Source organism: Wolffia australiana, chromosome 16 (genome assembly GCF_029677425.1).
Source record: "Wolffia australiana isolate 7733 chromosome 16, ASM2967742v1".
In the NCBI taxonomy this organism is placed as follows: Eukaryota; Viridiplantae; Streptophyta; class Magnoliopsida; order Alismatales; family Araceae; genus Wolffia; species Wolffia australiana.
Window position 1 is genome coordinate 6,498,957 of NC_135850.1, and position 16,393 is coordinate 6,515,349.

Below are 16,393 nucleotides of genomic sequence, written 5' to 3' on the forward strand. Positions count from 1 at the left end.
TGTATTAGTCTGTACTCGATAGAAATATGAGAAAGTCAAAATGATACTCTTTGTGTGGTCTCGTAGGATACGCCTCCAGGAGCTGCATAAAGATCCACCTACTACTGCAGGTTCCCTTTGTCTGCACCATCCATAGTGAGCTTTAGAAAGCCTATTAGCACTCGATGCGAGTGGACAATCTACAACCCAGTGGCGAGGGAAGTTAGAGCTGTCAAGATTCCCCAAGTGTGAAGTATATCACATATAAGTGGGGAGCGTTGGGCAATGGGTAGCAGGCTATGTGCGTAGACTTAAGGTGGATCTTTATTTTTTTGAGCCAATCACTAAATTTTGGTCCAGTCAATTGGTTGGCATCCATTATGCCACAAATTTGGTTGCTCGACGAAATCTTTGCCTGCACAAGATATATCTAATGAATTACTAGTTCTAGCAGATTCTAAGATAATCAAATATATAGCTCCCACTACAATTCATCATTCCATACAACTCTCAAGTGTATGGAAGCGGAGAACCGACTATCTCCTAGTGGGGATCAGAATTTCAACATGTGTAATACGACCTGGACTATACTCTCACCAATCATAATACACATAATTGAACACCCATCTCATGGGACCTGCAACTCTTTGAAATATCCAATCATATTTTGGTCCCCAACGCTCATGCGACATAGTGTATACCCCCACATACCATTGAGTTTTGTCTGAGCAATACCATCATTACTTGACGAAAATAGATTTGCGTGTAATCCTGGGGTATACCCCCACCAAACTACAATGTTCCTCTATCTCAACCTTGTGTTACACACAAGTTCTTAATTCCTCCTCCCAAATAGGTAGGCCTGGAATTGACTCCACCAACCTAGCTTAAAGGGATTTGGATCTTTAGACTATAACAAAGGAGGACCACACTTAAGTTGGTCACTTTTGCATTACAGCTCAGATCTTAAATAGAAGGATTTGATAGGGTCTCTTTGATGACATGTGCACATGTAACATCTCATATTAACATAAGCCCTAACTTATGTGTGGTGTATGAAATTGTATGTGTGTAAGAGTATGTTGACTATCTCATATATTCAACTCCACATTCTAATCTGATTGGTCCATTAACTTAAGGGAACCTACATTAAGTCCGTCCAACTTTTGATTTTCCACATCACATTAACCATACAACATATTTATACCACAAATGAAATCACATAATGAATGCAATATAAAAAAATTACTTAAATGCTTCAAATTTCTAGTAAAGAAACATGACTTTCATGCTTTCAAATTCAAAAAAAAATTATTTAAAAACATTAAACCATTTATGGAATTTTATTGAAGGCCATAATAATTTAACACTTAAATTATTCTATTCAATAAATACACAATTATATTTTCATAATTTTATCAACCTCAAAAAAATTTTCTTTTGATTTTACTTGAGTTAATTAAATTAACTACTATTTTCTTGAATTTGTTTCAGAATTTTCTGAAATTTATTTCACCTTTGAAATTTTGTTTTCTAAATTATATAATCAATAAATTACTAAGAAAGAATTTAAATATAGTATATCTATACGTACTTATAAGTATAAATGGGTCTTGCATTCCTTTAAAATATTCCTTAAAAATATCCTGGCTCTTGACTCTCTTAAAAATATTTCTACTTGCAGATCTGACCTGATCCGACCCAATCCATGGCATGATGAATCAGCTCATCACCAGTGCAAACTAAGATCATACGGCGGATACATAAGAAAAGGTTAATCTCATTAAAAGATAGATTCATATCTAGGGTAGTTGAACAAAGATACATCTTTGTAATTAAATATAAATGTTCTGACAACATTCACCAATGACTCAAGGGCATTAGGCTTGAATAGAGGTGTTAGGAGGCTAAAGAGACCCCTCCATACTCGGATAGAATAGGGATCCTGATCACCTGAGATATTATTCATCTCAATTTTTAATTAATACGAAATGAGACATGGAAACATACATGATAAGTAAACGTCTAAGTGGTTAACCTAGTCTATGTGTAATTTTGAGACTTATGCAATAATATTTATAATTAACCCTAATTACTGATGTAAATTGGTGAGTAAGGGGTCGAACCACAGAGAAATCTTTGTGATTAAGATTGATATTTATAAAAAAGTAATGATTAAGAAAGTTGTTAAGATGAGATGGCGTGGAAAGAAGAGATACTAGATATATATTGTGATTTTAATTCAATTAATTTATATGTATAAGTTCATAATTCTTACTCGTGAGAATTATGAACTTATAACAGAAATTACAATAGAATTAAAATTGTGGAGTGAGGATAGGATGAGATGAATGGATGTGATGAAGGAACCCTAATTAGGGCTTTCCTATGAAAACCCTAACTAGGAATGGGTGTTATAAGCCATTAATCCCTACTCATTGGTTTTAATAACTTATAATAGAGAGTGAAGTGATATGAGAATCTAGAATGGATTAAGAGATGGGGGAAATTGAATAAAAAGCCTAATTATTAGGACTTACCTTTTCCTCTACTGATGCTCCCAAGCATTAATTTCCCTTCATAGACCCGTATATTGCGCACTGTGCCTTGGCATGTTGTAATAGACACAAAGATTGATCAAGAGAGGGAATAAACAAACTTTTGGGAGAGGAAAACCATAAATTAGCACTCATACACCTTTGTTTCACAATGTCTCCCACATGGAGAAAGGCAAAATGAAGTACAAGAAGAACCTATTTTGGCATCTATTTATAGGCTCAAGCATCGATCATGAAACAAAAAATAAGAGGTGGCCATTTGATCCAAAACTACGCATGGGATCAGAAGTCATGGACATTTGAATTTTGTGCATTTCTAGCCATTCATTTGTTTGAGTAGTTCCACCAAAATAGGAAGCCATCAGAGCATGCCACATCATCCATCCTGGTAGGACATGAATTTGGCTTGTTTGACAAGAAAAGAGAGCCAACAGTTGTTCCACATCATCCCTCCTTGTAGGTCACAAAATTGACTTGTTCCACAAGAAAAGAGAACCACCGGTTGTTCCACATCATCCCTCATTAGTGGGCGTTGATTTTGCCATTTTATAACTAAAACAAATACTTGGAAAATATCAAATATAATCCAATAAATTTTCTAAAATTCAAAATTAAATACCTCTTTATCTAAAACTCCTTCTTGGATGAAGTTTTTACCAAATTAATTCTTTTAAAATATACAATCCATTTAAATCATTAAAACATCAAAATAATTATCTAGTGGACATATGCATTTTGGTGAAAATTAAATAAAGTTCATTATAACATGCATAAAATTAGCTTAAGTATGCTTTAAAATGTATGAAATGAACATGAATAATCATTCTTATTTGCATGTTATCAATACACATCAAAACACATTATTTTGATCATTTAATTTATAGTAGATTCACTTTAATACAATATTACCACTCATGCCTCAACAGATTTACCATGTTAAAACAACACATTACATCTACATGTTTTTAAAAGGCCAATTATTTTCAAGCAAACTATGTTTTAACATTAGAAATATTAATGGATTCAATTATTCTCTTTAAAGTGCTATTTTATAAGAGGGCAACTGCCAGAGATGATAGCACCCGAGCCAGTTGGAAGCACTCAAGTGTTGGAGCATTCAAGCCCTGTGTAGCTGACAATTGTTGTTGTCTAGGTCCCAGCTCACAAAGACTAAGGAGGCTAATAGTGAACCCCACAAAAGGCCCATACAAAGCAGCCCATAAGCAGCTCTGATAAGGCCTAGCACAGAGATAGCTCATACGCACTTGCCTGTGAGATTGTATTTTCATTCAAATCATTTTGTTGGAGGGCATATATATAGCAATACATGTTTCTAATTATTCCAATATGGTATTCACAACAACAGCCTTCTTCAAATATGTCCCAGGTTTGGGCCGCCATCATTAAAGAAAAATCTTTGCTTAACAAGCTGCAATATTAAAGAATCCATGCCCTAGCTTTGACCTGACCCAGCCTGAAACCGGAGTAATAACGTGCCTATTTAAGTTAAAAGGATATGATCTCAACTTCTCACTAATCATTTCATGTTATTTTCATATTTTTAGGTTGTTCATTTTGTATGACTGATAATACAGTCGGTCGGGCCACACAAATGGTAAATCACAATGTAAAATGCTGATGACACATCTAACGAGGAGCATGATGGAGCTAGTGATGTGGCACATGAGTGTCTCAAAGTAATAGGGAACCACGGCTCCCAACTTAATCATAGACGTTATCCCACCTAAAGCCAAATCCAATGGCCAACGGCCGATGCATACATCTCTGCTCTTGTTCATCATCCTCCTCAGGTTGCACGGTGGTTTTCAACCAAGGGGGACTGTTACAGGCAATCCAATGGCCTGGGAGGATCCCAGAGTCAGTACATACCATCCACGGCTTTTTCAGCTCTTCTAAGAACCGTAAAAGGAGATCTACAAGCCCCAAGTGAGAATCTCTTGTTGCAATAATTAGGAGGCTGACAAAAACCCTTTAAGTGCATCCCAGGTTGTGAGAGCCTCAGAGTAGCAACAGATATACATGAAGCCTCCAAATTTCATCAGAATTTGCAATCAGGGCTTCTTTGAGATATGCCACCGATCACATGGTATCGATGAATCTCCCCAATTGATCACATTTTCCTAAAGATTTTACCTTAGAAATATTCTGAAAAATACTTATTTTATAAACCCACTTTCTATTATTATAATCTACATATTAAGCATTTAATCTTATTAGTATTACCCTTAAACCCTCTTAAATCCTCTTATTATCTTCTGTTGCTCTATATCTTGATAACATGATAAATGAATGGATATTTAGATACATTTTAAATGATTATGGTATTATTTATTCAGAATTTATCATGTTATTATTTGAATCAACTAAATATTTATGCATGAGCTATAAATTCTAATTTTTGCACATTATGGTTATTTTTGACTAAACTCCTTGACTTCTTTGAAGTCAATAATTTTAGTACTGATGAGTATTCTATAGTTTCACAAGTGAAAAGATTCACAGGAATGAAAGCACAATTCTTCAAGAGTTTGAGAATTTTTGGGAGTCTAGTGATTCTCGAAAGGGGGCTTGAAGGGAGAAAAATGGTGTTTTGGGCCTTCAAATGAGAAATCAGAGGAAGATGGGCCACTGCCTGACCTGTCCATTGGGCTTAAAAGCCTTCCAAAGAAAGAAATTCAATATTACAAGGAGAAAATCTCAACCAATGGATAAAAAGAGGCAAAAATGACAAGAAAAGAAAATAGAAAATACCCAAAGGGGTATTTTAGTAATTCATCCAATCTATAAATATTCTTCTCTCCCTCATTTCCCCTCATTATGGACGTGCTCTAGCAAGTGGCTGGCCTGTAGGACAAGGCATATTTCAGGATCCAGGTTGTTCAACTTGCATAATGTAAGTTTGTTGAAGTTTTCATTCAATCTCATCTCTTGTTTGCATTGACTAACCGAATGTAGTGTAAGGGCGGATCCTGATACGATATCCTATCATAAGATTGAAGAAAAATCTAGAGATTGAGATCTAAAGGGGTCATTGTCTAGTTTTGGGTTGTATGAAGGGCAAGCGATCCAATCGGAGGTTAGATTACCAAGTTCTAGTGAAAAGCCCAAATCTTTGAAGAGAGAAGCTCTTCTCCAGGAGAGAGAAAGTTTGAATACACTTTTCATATTATTACTCTTAAAATGAATTTAATTTCTTCAGGCTCGATTTTAACTTCAAATAAAAATATAAATTCCATGATGTTAACCTAATTGGTAGTGTGTTATCAGCCATAGAATAAATAACTTATAGAATATCTGGACAATTTGTGTATGGACAATGCTATGGGTAAGGCCATAACTTTATGATTAACTTATAGAGGTAACATTTTAAAACAGAATATTAAACCTAACTGAATGCAGGTGGGAACCCAACCCTTGGTACCTAGCCTAATTCATATAATGAATGATGTGCATTGAATGCTGCTGGCTCCTTCTTGAACACATTAGCAACCTTCCCTATTGATAGCCAACTCAATTTGGAGGAGAGACAAGGGAGATAGTGCTTGAAGGATGGAGGTCCATTGACTAACCTGGAGGACGACATCACTACATGAGTTCTGAAGATGATGGTGACTCTCTAACATGGAAAAGAATTCCATTATATCAATGTATCAAATAAATATAAGTAAGCCTTCTACAAAGAGAAAATAAATAATGAGTAATTATGAACAAACATCATATACTTTTTTCTTGTTGACCCTTCATTGAGCAGTTTATGATTACTTTGTTTCCTTAAATTTGTTCATTATTTAATTCTAAAAATTCCATTAAAAGTTACAAAATAACCTACTTTTTAGTGTCTAAATACCATCTGATAGTGATATTAATCTGATTTTAATTAAATAAAAATTATAAGGTTTATTCACCATAAAAAATCGAGATAAATATTCTCTTCCATTCAGATATTTGTGCAAACACCTAGGGGGCATTTGTGATTTTCTTTATTTTTGAAAAGTTCTCTCTTGTGACAACTCTTCCTCTCTTCAACTTTCTCACTATCTTATATCTATCCAACTATGTGTATGTCTTCCTACATTATTTCAACGGGATTTTAAATAATAGTAATGGTATAAATTAAAATTTCCCTGAATAGTATTTTTTTCTTAATATATGCTTCGTCATTTTGTCTTCTTCATTTCGTCATATTTCTTTCAACTCTTTCTTGATTGTATCTCTGAATGCCAGTCGATGAGGAGAAAACTTTTCTCTCTGCTATACATCCCTGAGTAATATTACATATGTATAAATATTATTTGATTTAAGCATAATGAATTACAACAACAAATCATACCCTAACTCTTGCTTCACCAAATTGGCAATGTTTCCGGGGATTGGTGTCCCTTGTAGTATATTTGATTGTTGAGTTGGATATATTTTCTCTATGTTTCTTTTTTTCACTTTTTAAGCTTATTTCAATTTATTTTTTTTGTGATTTTTTTCTAGTATGTGGTTCTGTCATTACTTTTTGTGTAAGAAAGTATTTGGAGAAACTGAAGCTGAAATTTATTTCATTTTGATATTTTAATCTATTAAATCTACATACCTTTGGAGGTAGTATAAACTGATAACACCGAAAATTCGGTCGTTGTTTCAAGAAATTAGCACAATTTTATGCATGTAAAGAGTTTAAAATGGGGTTGTTATCATAAATTTACATTTAATTAATGTTTCCAAGTGACTTCCAATTTTTCCCTAATTTTCTGTTAATTTAATGAATTTAATGGAATTTATTTAATCTTGAAATAATTCTGTTTAAATGAAAATGGCAAGTTTAAAATTTAATTTTGATGTTAATTTGTGTGGATTTGAACTACTGAATTTTCTAGGATTATATAAGATTTTATTGGATTTTTTGGGATTTATTCGAGGAAGAAATAAAATTTTAACTCGAAAATGGATATATTTATAAGGATACGAGTTTGAAAGTAATTTTTAAATTTCCAAGTGTTTTTCTTAATTTTTTGTTGCAATTATACCCCTAAAAATAGCTCTTAATCATGACTCAAGCCGTAAAGATATAATTAAAAAAGCACAGGGTTCAATTGCAATTTATTAGGATTTTTTTACTGATTTCAGGAAAAAAATTGGAGGAGAGAGTGCATAAGGGCATATACACAATTACTTTTGGGCAGCGTCAAGCAGCAAATACACGTTTTTAAAAGGGACTCAAATGCAAAATGACAAGGGGATTTTCGGGTGGCCTGCGTGGCCGCATCTCGACCGTCGCATGGGAATCCGACAACGCTTGAGGAATATGCAACTGGGCACCACCCCTGCGACGCATACAATGCCGTGCACGTGTTGTGATGTGTCATATCCCTATTGGTATATGCTGTGCAAAATGCACAGCTAAATGCGTTTTAAACTTACAACTAACATTTTCTGATTTTTTTCTTTGTTTTAATTTTCGCCAGGGGGTACGTGGCGCTCATAGATTCAACCTGAAAATCAAATTCAAATTTGCACCAGCCAATCTGCCATCGACACATCATGGCGTGTGAAGAAAAAATAATAAATAAATGAATTTCAATCCAATGGCTACAATTGGTCGAAATTCATTTTTTCATAACTTTTGATCCTGAAGTCCGATTGAGATGATTGTTTTATGGATTTGCTCGCCTTGACCTCCTCTTTCTATTTGCATGGTTGGATCATTCAGATCAAGCCAACATTCATGGATAAAAATAATTACTGAATAGGGGTAAAATGATAACTTTGACAGTGTAACTTAGGTATAAAAGCCGAATTTTTAGAGGAGGGGGTCATTCTTAAGGGTGCACTATCACAGCTGCAAGAGAGAGAGTAGCTTCAACCTGGATCACCCTGTTTGGTACTTTTTTCATCATTGTAATTGAATTTTTAGTGTATTTTGGATGATGTTTTAGTGAATTCTTCAACGTTCTTCTTGATCATGGTCTGAATTTCTAAATCGCTAGGCGTGAGTGGAATGTACAAGCCCATATTGGGATTGAGAGGAGAGATTGTGAAATTTACATAGGTACTCCATTTGCATATTAAAAAATCTATAAAAACTTTAATTTAATGGAGATATTGTATTTCACTTATGATCTAGCGGTTAGTAAATTTTGTTACCAATTTCCTCAGATTCAAACTCAAACCATATCATATTTTTCTTCTCAACCTCTCTAATTGACCCCTTTGATCCTTCTTTTTGGATCAAAGAAGTCAATCTAGAGCTCCTAATTTCTTCTATTCTTCCAATATCTCCTACCTCCCTTTCTAAATTCCTCCTCTTATTGGGGTCATTTGATCATAATCTTTATTGAATATTAAATTACTCCCAATTAGGGTCAAATTATTCAAGTATATCATCAATTGGATTCCTTACTAGCTTCCCTTGGACGATACTCTTACTTATCAGTATACATATTAAGTTAGGGTTATATAAATCTTATTGTACAAGCAAAAATTGACAATGACGGGGGATTATAAAATTGCAAAATTCCCCTTTATTTTTGGCTTATCAAAAAGATTTAGGTCACTAAATATTTGCCTAAACTAAAAAATTGAATAAATATTTCAATTAATAAGTCTACAAAATTTTCCCTTAGTCTCTTTGAATCACGTTTTTTAATTCTCACATATTTATCATATAATTATCCCCCATTCTAATGGTATCAAAAAGATAATCCAAGCTCCTTTTTGCAATACTGCTTTTGGGCTTTCTATTGGTTTTCTCCTACAAATATCAATTCTGAAAATACGTTGATGCATATAAATATATATATAATAAAGTAATTGATGCCCTAGTCCAAAGTTTCTAAATCAATTGGTTTATTAAGTACGCAGAAAAAATAGGAAATAATATCTTGCCCATGGCCACATAAGCCCAAATCAATTTGATCCTCAATTTTGTGTAATAACATTTAAGTATTTTAACACAAATCCTCTACTTTATGTTATACGATTCAAGTGAGCAACCTTGAGATATTTTATTCTTCCAAATGTATATTATTTTAGACATGTAACTCTCTTATATTTTTAACCTCTCATCCGTTTGAAACCTTTAACCTTCTTTTAGAAACACAAGTCATTTAGGACCTTGCATAACTTAGCTTCCTAGTCAATGTTATAAAAAATTCAGAGGTGATCATAAAATACATGAAATCACACAAATTGAACTGGATTGTAATAAACGTTATAGCAGAGGTGATAATCTCAATTTTAGAGTTAAAATTCATCATTGGTGATTGAGATTATTGAATAAAAATATATTTAACCGTACTTAAAAATACTTAGTTAGTGATGAGTACGGATCGTCTCCACAGGGAACGATAATTAAGGAATTACTTTCTTATATTAGTTATGATGGATGAGAGGATTGACGAAATCAAGATTTGAGGATGTGAGCTAGTGATATCGATAAAAGATACATAATTATAAGCTAATTTAACTTAAAGAAAAGAGTAAGTGATTGTGATGGATATGACGATGAACGACGGTATGAATGAAGATAATGATTGGATGTGAAGTGGTGTGGTGGAGAGGATGGAGAGACGAGAGAATAGAGTAAAATGAGGATGCAAGAATGATGATAAACACTAATTATGTCAGCTATAGTGATGCGAAAGAGACAACGTAAGGCGAAAACACTTACCTTGGATCCTTTTGTTCCGCCAGGATCATGGCAATTTACAAGTGCCGGTAAGCTCCCCCTCTTCTCCAATGCTTCTTCCCACACACTCAAGACACCAAGAACACTCTTGATGGATCTCAAAATTCACTATGTTTCAATCAGCCTACACAAGTAGGAACCAAGTTCAAGATGAATTTTACAATGATCCAAGCCTCTATTTATAAATCAGAGGGTATGGATAGAAAAGAGGAGGAGGAGACAAAGCAATGCTGAAAATTTCAGCTAAATCGGAGTTGTAGATCAAAAGTTATGGCCGTTTGAAGTTGGAGCAATCCTAGCCATTGATATTTTGTCTCTCCTCGTCATCATCCTCGTTTTCTGTGCCCAGTAACAAGTCAAAAATGCCTCATCTTCCGTGCTTTTTGGTCTTCAGCACGCATGTCTTTTTCCACGCACGTGCTCCTAGGAGGAAGAAAAAGACAAAAAAAAGAGAAGAAGAAAACAAAAGAAATACATTAAAAACATGTTTTTTCCGGAGGGTGACATGGTGACGCGTCAGCGCGCCACATCACCCTCTTCTTTCTTTTTTTCCTTTGTTTTGAATGAGTGGCTGTGAGTGAGCCACGTCACCCCGTGCCAAGCAAAAAGACAAAACACTTAAAAACGTATAAATATATAAAAGCCCAAAAAATACGTATAAATATATTTTTTGACTCAGAAAAATCATATCTTTCCAAATTTAATATCAAACAATTCCAGAAAAATCATATTCTGTCTCAAAAATTATATTATTTTATAATATATTGTTAGAAAAATCCCAAAAAATACAGAAAATTCAGAAATTTGTTCTAAAAATATATTTAATCATTTTAAGCTTGATAACATGCAATTATGAGTAATTTAATGCATAAAACACGTAATATAATAATATAAGGTGCTAGAAATGCATGTTATCAAGCGGCATGAAGGAATTCAGATTAACTCCCATTGGCAACCATACCGTGCTTCTAGAAGGACGTTCACCAGATAAAACCTATATTCTGCTCTTTTCACTTCCTGATAGAAGGGAGCTTATACAGTGGTGAACTAACTTTCACTTTTTTTAAAATTTCAGGTTAGTATTGGGTTAAAATCTATATTCTGCTCCATTATCCCATTATAAATCTGTAAAATATATATTCACAATAGTGCACACATGCCGTTGCTGACAACAAGAAAGACGTAATTGCAGCTTATAGTTACCCAATTATTTCATTATTGATTTTCTCCATCATGATGTGGATTCTATGCTGAAAGAATGTAATCACCAAAAGCAGTATTTTAATGGTTAAATAACGACACTCGTCTTCGATATGTTCTCAATGAGCCCACATTCACATCTCACCATTAGATTGTGATTTAATTCCTCAATAATGGCACCATCTTTTTATCTGCAATAACCATGCAGACATTAGTTTTTTAACTTATTTAGACGACAATATTATTCCATTTTATTGTTTGGAATCCTTTGGGAAAATTTCAATTTTTAAACATTAAACATAATGATGCTCTCCCAACTAGTCTGTTCATTTTTTCCAATCAGCTTATGCTGTAAGAGTATTTAGTTATTGAATCCTAAGACCACAAGTGCGTATAAATCAAATCTGGACATGTTCAATAGTATGTCAAACCCTAACGAGATTTCTTCCTGGTGGGGGTGTTCGAGGGTCTGAGAAGAATAGAAGATTTCTTCACAACTAGCTGATTTGTTGATGATTTGTAAATTGAAAGAATGTGTTCACTGGCTTAAACTCCAGCAAGTGCATAAGATAGTCTAGATTGAGGCAAATCAAATAGATCTCAATACGGTTATAAATAAAGAGAAATAAGGAGAAGACTAGTAAGTGCCACGGCTTAACAACCTCCCTCAAGCTGATATTGCTCATGTCAAGCTTTCAAATTAGCCTGGGAAAGAGAAATTAACCTTTTGTGAAGATATTGACCACTTGCACAGCTGATACAACTCCTGTCTCAATTTGTCCTTTGATAAAATGATGATCAATCTCCACATACTTAGTACGCTCATGTTGCACTGGGTCATGTGCAGTTGATTTGACATGCTTGTTGACGTAAAAGAGTCAAATGGGACCTCCGGGATGGAATTTTAGTGTCCTAAGGATACCCCTCGTCCGCATGCCCTCACAAATGCCTTAAGACAATGCTTAGAACTCAGCTTCAGCATTACATCTAGACACTATCTGTTGTTTCTTACTGTTCCCCCTGACAATGTTGCCGCAGACAAACGTACAATAGCGTAATGCTGATCGTCGCTCTATGGGTTACTTGAAGTGTAGCCCTTGGCGAGGAGCACCCTTCAAGTATGCAAGGTCTCAGTGGACAACATGGAGATGTACCTCCTGGGGTCATACATGTGTCTACTCAACACACTAACTGAAAATCCAAGATCACGTCTTGTATGCTGGAGAAAAAGGACCACAGAAATGACAGTCCTGTTATTCGTGACTAAAATCAGAGAGTCTAGTGGGCCTCTGGCAGGTTTGTAGGCCAGTTTGCCAGCCTCCAGAAGTAAATCCAGAAGTAGACCACCTATATACCCAGAAAGTAACTAATTATCCCAAGAGATTTAATCTCAAAATCATGGACAAGCGATGCATTGAGATGCCAAGTTTCTTCAACTTCATCACCAGGGATGATGATATTGTCGACATAAACAATTAGGGCAGTGCGCTTGTCAACATTCATAACATGTAGAGTGATTTGCAGCACAGTGGGTATTAATATTTGCCCAACACATAGATTTGGTTCTAATGAAACGACGTCTTATGCCAAACTCATGCGGAGTTTACTTTTAGAACATCATTATGGCAAAAAAATATGGTTTTTCTCTTTTCTTTCCCTCTGTATCTCTTCAAATTTATATTCATCTTTCCTTTCTCTTCTCCCCATATATCTCCCTCTAAATAAATTCTACAGGCTTGCTTGGGCCCTACTAGGTCAAACATCAACCTATTACAAGTAAGAATGCTACCTTTTCCACATAAACAGGCCACACAGTCAACCATACATGAAATAAAAAAAGACTCACATTAATAAGAGGAAACCTCAAGCTTTCCCTTTCCCATCTCTCCATTTACAGCATCCCACGAGGTCTCCTACTCAAAATGACATGTCCAGTAGATAAGACCGCTGAAAAAAAGGGCACAGTTATGCAAAGCAAGTTTATACATCTCCATACTCGACATCATGAATGAATTGATAGAGCATGAGGTGAACCTGATCAAGACGAAGACACATTGGAGGATGCCAGCGATGCCAGTCCAAGTCGACTGACCCTTGTCCACAAGAGCATCTTGAACAAGGAGACCAACAGAGGCAGCTAATGAAACAAACGAGACGACATAGGCAAGGAAGAGCCAGAGCTTCACCCTGCGATTACACAAGAAAGCCCCCAACACTGAGTCCATTGAACAATTATCTTTTTAAGAAGAGCACCAATATTTTTTTTTCTGAATATTTTGATACAACCCTGAGGATGTATCAATGACTAAGTCAATAAACTTCACTTCCCTAAGCCGGACTTAAGTCTGAAATAGTTTCTGATAGCAAAGAGAGAGGAAGGAGAAAGAGAGAGGAGAGAAGGGATAGAGGATGTCAGCAGTAAGATTGCCGATGTACATCCATGGAAAATCGCTTACAAGGGAGACAGGGGATACGATGCCAGTGGTTCACAACTGTATAAAATGGGAAACTAATTTAGAGAAATTACCAAAACGACCTGGGATGTGACATGTTCCCTACCAGGGATCGTATCGAGAAGGAAGGGGGAGGAGGTGACCCTGGCAGCATGGACAACGCCGGAGTAGTGGCAGAGGGGAAGAGACCTGACGGATTGGACGTCGTCGACTAAAATAGTAGCTACCAAGGGGAAATACTTACTCTTCAAGTCCTGCCCTCCAACGAGGAGGGCTACATAGTTAAAGGAAAGTGCAAGACGAGAATGCAAAGATGAGAATGCCCCTACTGAGCTTACTAGAGGGAATAGATCGTTACGGCATGCGGTGGGGATTGTGTCCTGATTATTTCACTGGAATGGATGATTTCAAATTTTTGGCACTTCGCTAAGAACATTGTTCAATCGATCGGATGAAAGTCGACAGATGTCTTTTTTTTCCAGATTTTTTTCCAGGAAAGTCAAGTGGGCCATTAGGAAAAGCAGCTTCACCATTCTATGATCGGACTGAATAGCCAGAAACTTTTGGACAATGACTTCGGGATACAGGGAAATGGAATGAATCAATTAATTCAGAGAAAATCTTGAGAAAAGATTTAGAAGGGGGAGACAGTTCCATACTGGACAATAATTACTTCAATTTACAAATCTGATTAAGGACTCCAACTAAAACCTCAAGATTTTTAGACAGAACAAGGACGATAGAGGGTCAGGTAAGTCGACAAGTTATTTGAAACATGGCCAAGTTAACTGAGTAATAAATTATTTAACTACTTTAAAATCAAAGCGGTGGTTTAAACAAGAGCTGCCAGCTCTTACTTGACAATGCATGTTACTATTATTCAACGAATTCCGTAGTTATTTCTTTGCTGTAATATTCATCACCGACTCCAAAAGGTAAAAACATCTACTTGAAGGGTTAGAAATCTCTCAAAAACATCTACGGTGGTTTAATAGATTTGGTTAGAAATCTCTCAAACCATAAAAAAATCGATCAAGATACTTCCTCTCTGAGTAGCTCAACGAAGCTTTTTCAATAAACATCTACTTTTCTCAATCCGAAAGATGCACAAATCCAAAGAAAACAGCACTCTGCTCCGAATTCCAGATAAAATTCTAACACCAACACGACAGTTTGATCGATCAATAGAACAGAAACGGGCAAATTCTCTCACCTCCACTCGCCATCTTCATAGGGCGAGTAATCCATGTCCTCCTTCTTGACGCCATTGAACATGAGAGCCGCGAGAGACGCGAAGATCCCTGCAAGTTCGGCGCAACCCAGAACATGAAAAAACTCAAATCGATTGAAATTGAGGAGATTAAGGTGAAAATTGAGGAGATTAAGGCGAAATTTTCGGATGGGGGAATCATTACCGGGAAGATAATGGAGGAATGACACTTTGACGGCGCTACAGACGACGGCATCAACCCAGAACCACCAACCGGCTCCGAAAACGGCGCCGGCGACGCCTGGGCCGAAGATCGCCCAAAGCTCGCTGCGGTCCATTGAGGATTTCCTTCGTTGCCCACTTCAAAAGATGGGAAATTGATGGAGAGGACGGAAGAAGACGCAAAAATAGAGATGGGTTTCGAAGAAATCGGGTCGTCGGATGTTTGCGTTGGGTTGTGATGTGTATTTTTCAAGGGGGGGCCTGTTGGAGGACGCTGTGATGAAGATAGAATGGTAGGAGAGAACTGATCGCAGTTGGAACTTGGAACGAGATTTTACTGCGAGGTTGAATCTTGGGAACTGGGTGGGAGATGGGCAAATGGCTAGTTTGAAGGGTTCTGGCAAAAGAACGGTAGAGTTGGTACGGCCATGGCTCTAGAAATAAGGGTACCAATAAATCTGAATACCTGATTTTCTCTCTCTCTCTCTCTCCAGCCGTCTCTCTCCCTCCTCTCTCTATGTCTCTCTCTCTCCTCTCTCCTCAATCTGTCTCTCCGTCTCTCTCCTTCTCTCTCCTCACTCTCTCTCTCTCTCTCTCTCTGTCCTCTCTCTGTCTCTCTCCCCTTTCTCTCTGTCTCTCTCTCTCTCTTTCTCCTCTCTCTCTCTCTCTCCCCTCTCTCTCTCTCTCTCTCTCTCTGTCCTCTCTCTGTCTCTCTCCCCTTTCTCTCTGTCTCTCTCTCTCTCTTTGTCCTCTCTCTGTCTCTCTCCCCTTTCTCTCTGTCTCTCTCTCTCTCTGTCCTCTCTCTGTCTCTCTCCCCTTTCTCTCTGTCTCTCTCTCTTTGTCTTCTCTCTGTCTCTCTCCTCTTTCTCTCTTTTTCTCTCTCTCTCTCTCCTCTCTCTGTCTCTCTCCCCCTTCTCTCTGTCTCTCTCTCTCTCTCTGTCCTCTCTCTGTCTCTCTCCCCTTTCTCTCTGTCTCTCTCTCTCTCTTTGTCCTCTCTCTGTCTCTCTCCCCTTTCTCTCTGTCTCTCTCTCTCTCTCTCTCTCTCTGTCTCTCTCCCCTTTCTCTCTGTCTCTCT

The 16,393-nt window shown here is 36.4% G+C and overlaps 1 protein-coding gene across 1 annotated transcript; it reads right to left on the reverse strand.

Moving 5' to 3' along the window:
- Nucleotides 1-13,203: 13,203 nt before the first annotated feature.
- Nucleotides 13,204-15,709, reverse strand: LOC144713898 (transmembrane 50A-like protein). The gene is made up of 4 exons (XM_078588634.1): nt 15,302-15,709; nt 15,100-15,187; nt 13,468-13,620; nt 13,204-13,380 (listed from the first exon to the last, which is right to left on the reverse strand). The coding sequence occupies exons 1-4, from the start codon at nt 15,432-15,434 to the stop codon at nt 13,347-13,349; spliced, it is 408 nt and encodes a 135-aa protein (XP_078444760.1). The 5' UTR covers nt 15,435-15,709; the 3' UTR covers nt 13,204-13,346.
- Nucleotides 15,710-16,393: the final 684 nt, after the last annotated feature.

Coding starts and splice junctions, on each gene's coding strand:
- LOC144713898 (XM_078588634.1), bottom strand. CDS start 15,434: ATGGACCGCAGCGAGCTTTGGGCGATCTTCGGCCCAGGCGTCGCCGGC. Junction 15,188..15,301: donor ATTCCTCCATTATCTTCCCG/GTAATGATTCCC, acceptor CCGAACTTGCAG/GGATCTTCGCGTCTCTCGCG. Junction 13,381..13,467: donor TGTGTCTTCGTCTTGATCAG/GTTCACCTCATG, acceptor CCTTTTTTTCAG/CGGTCTTATCTACTGGACAT.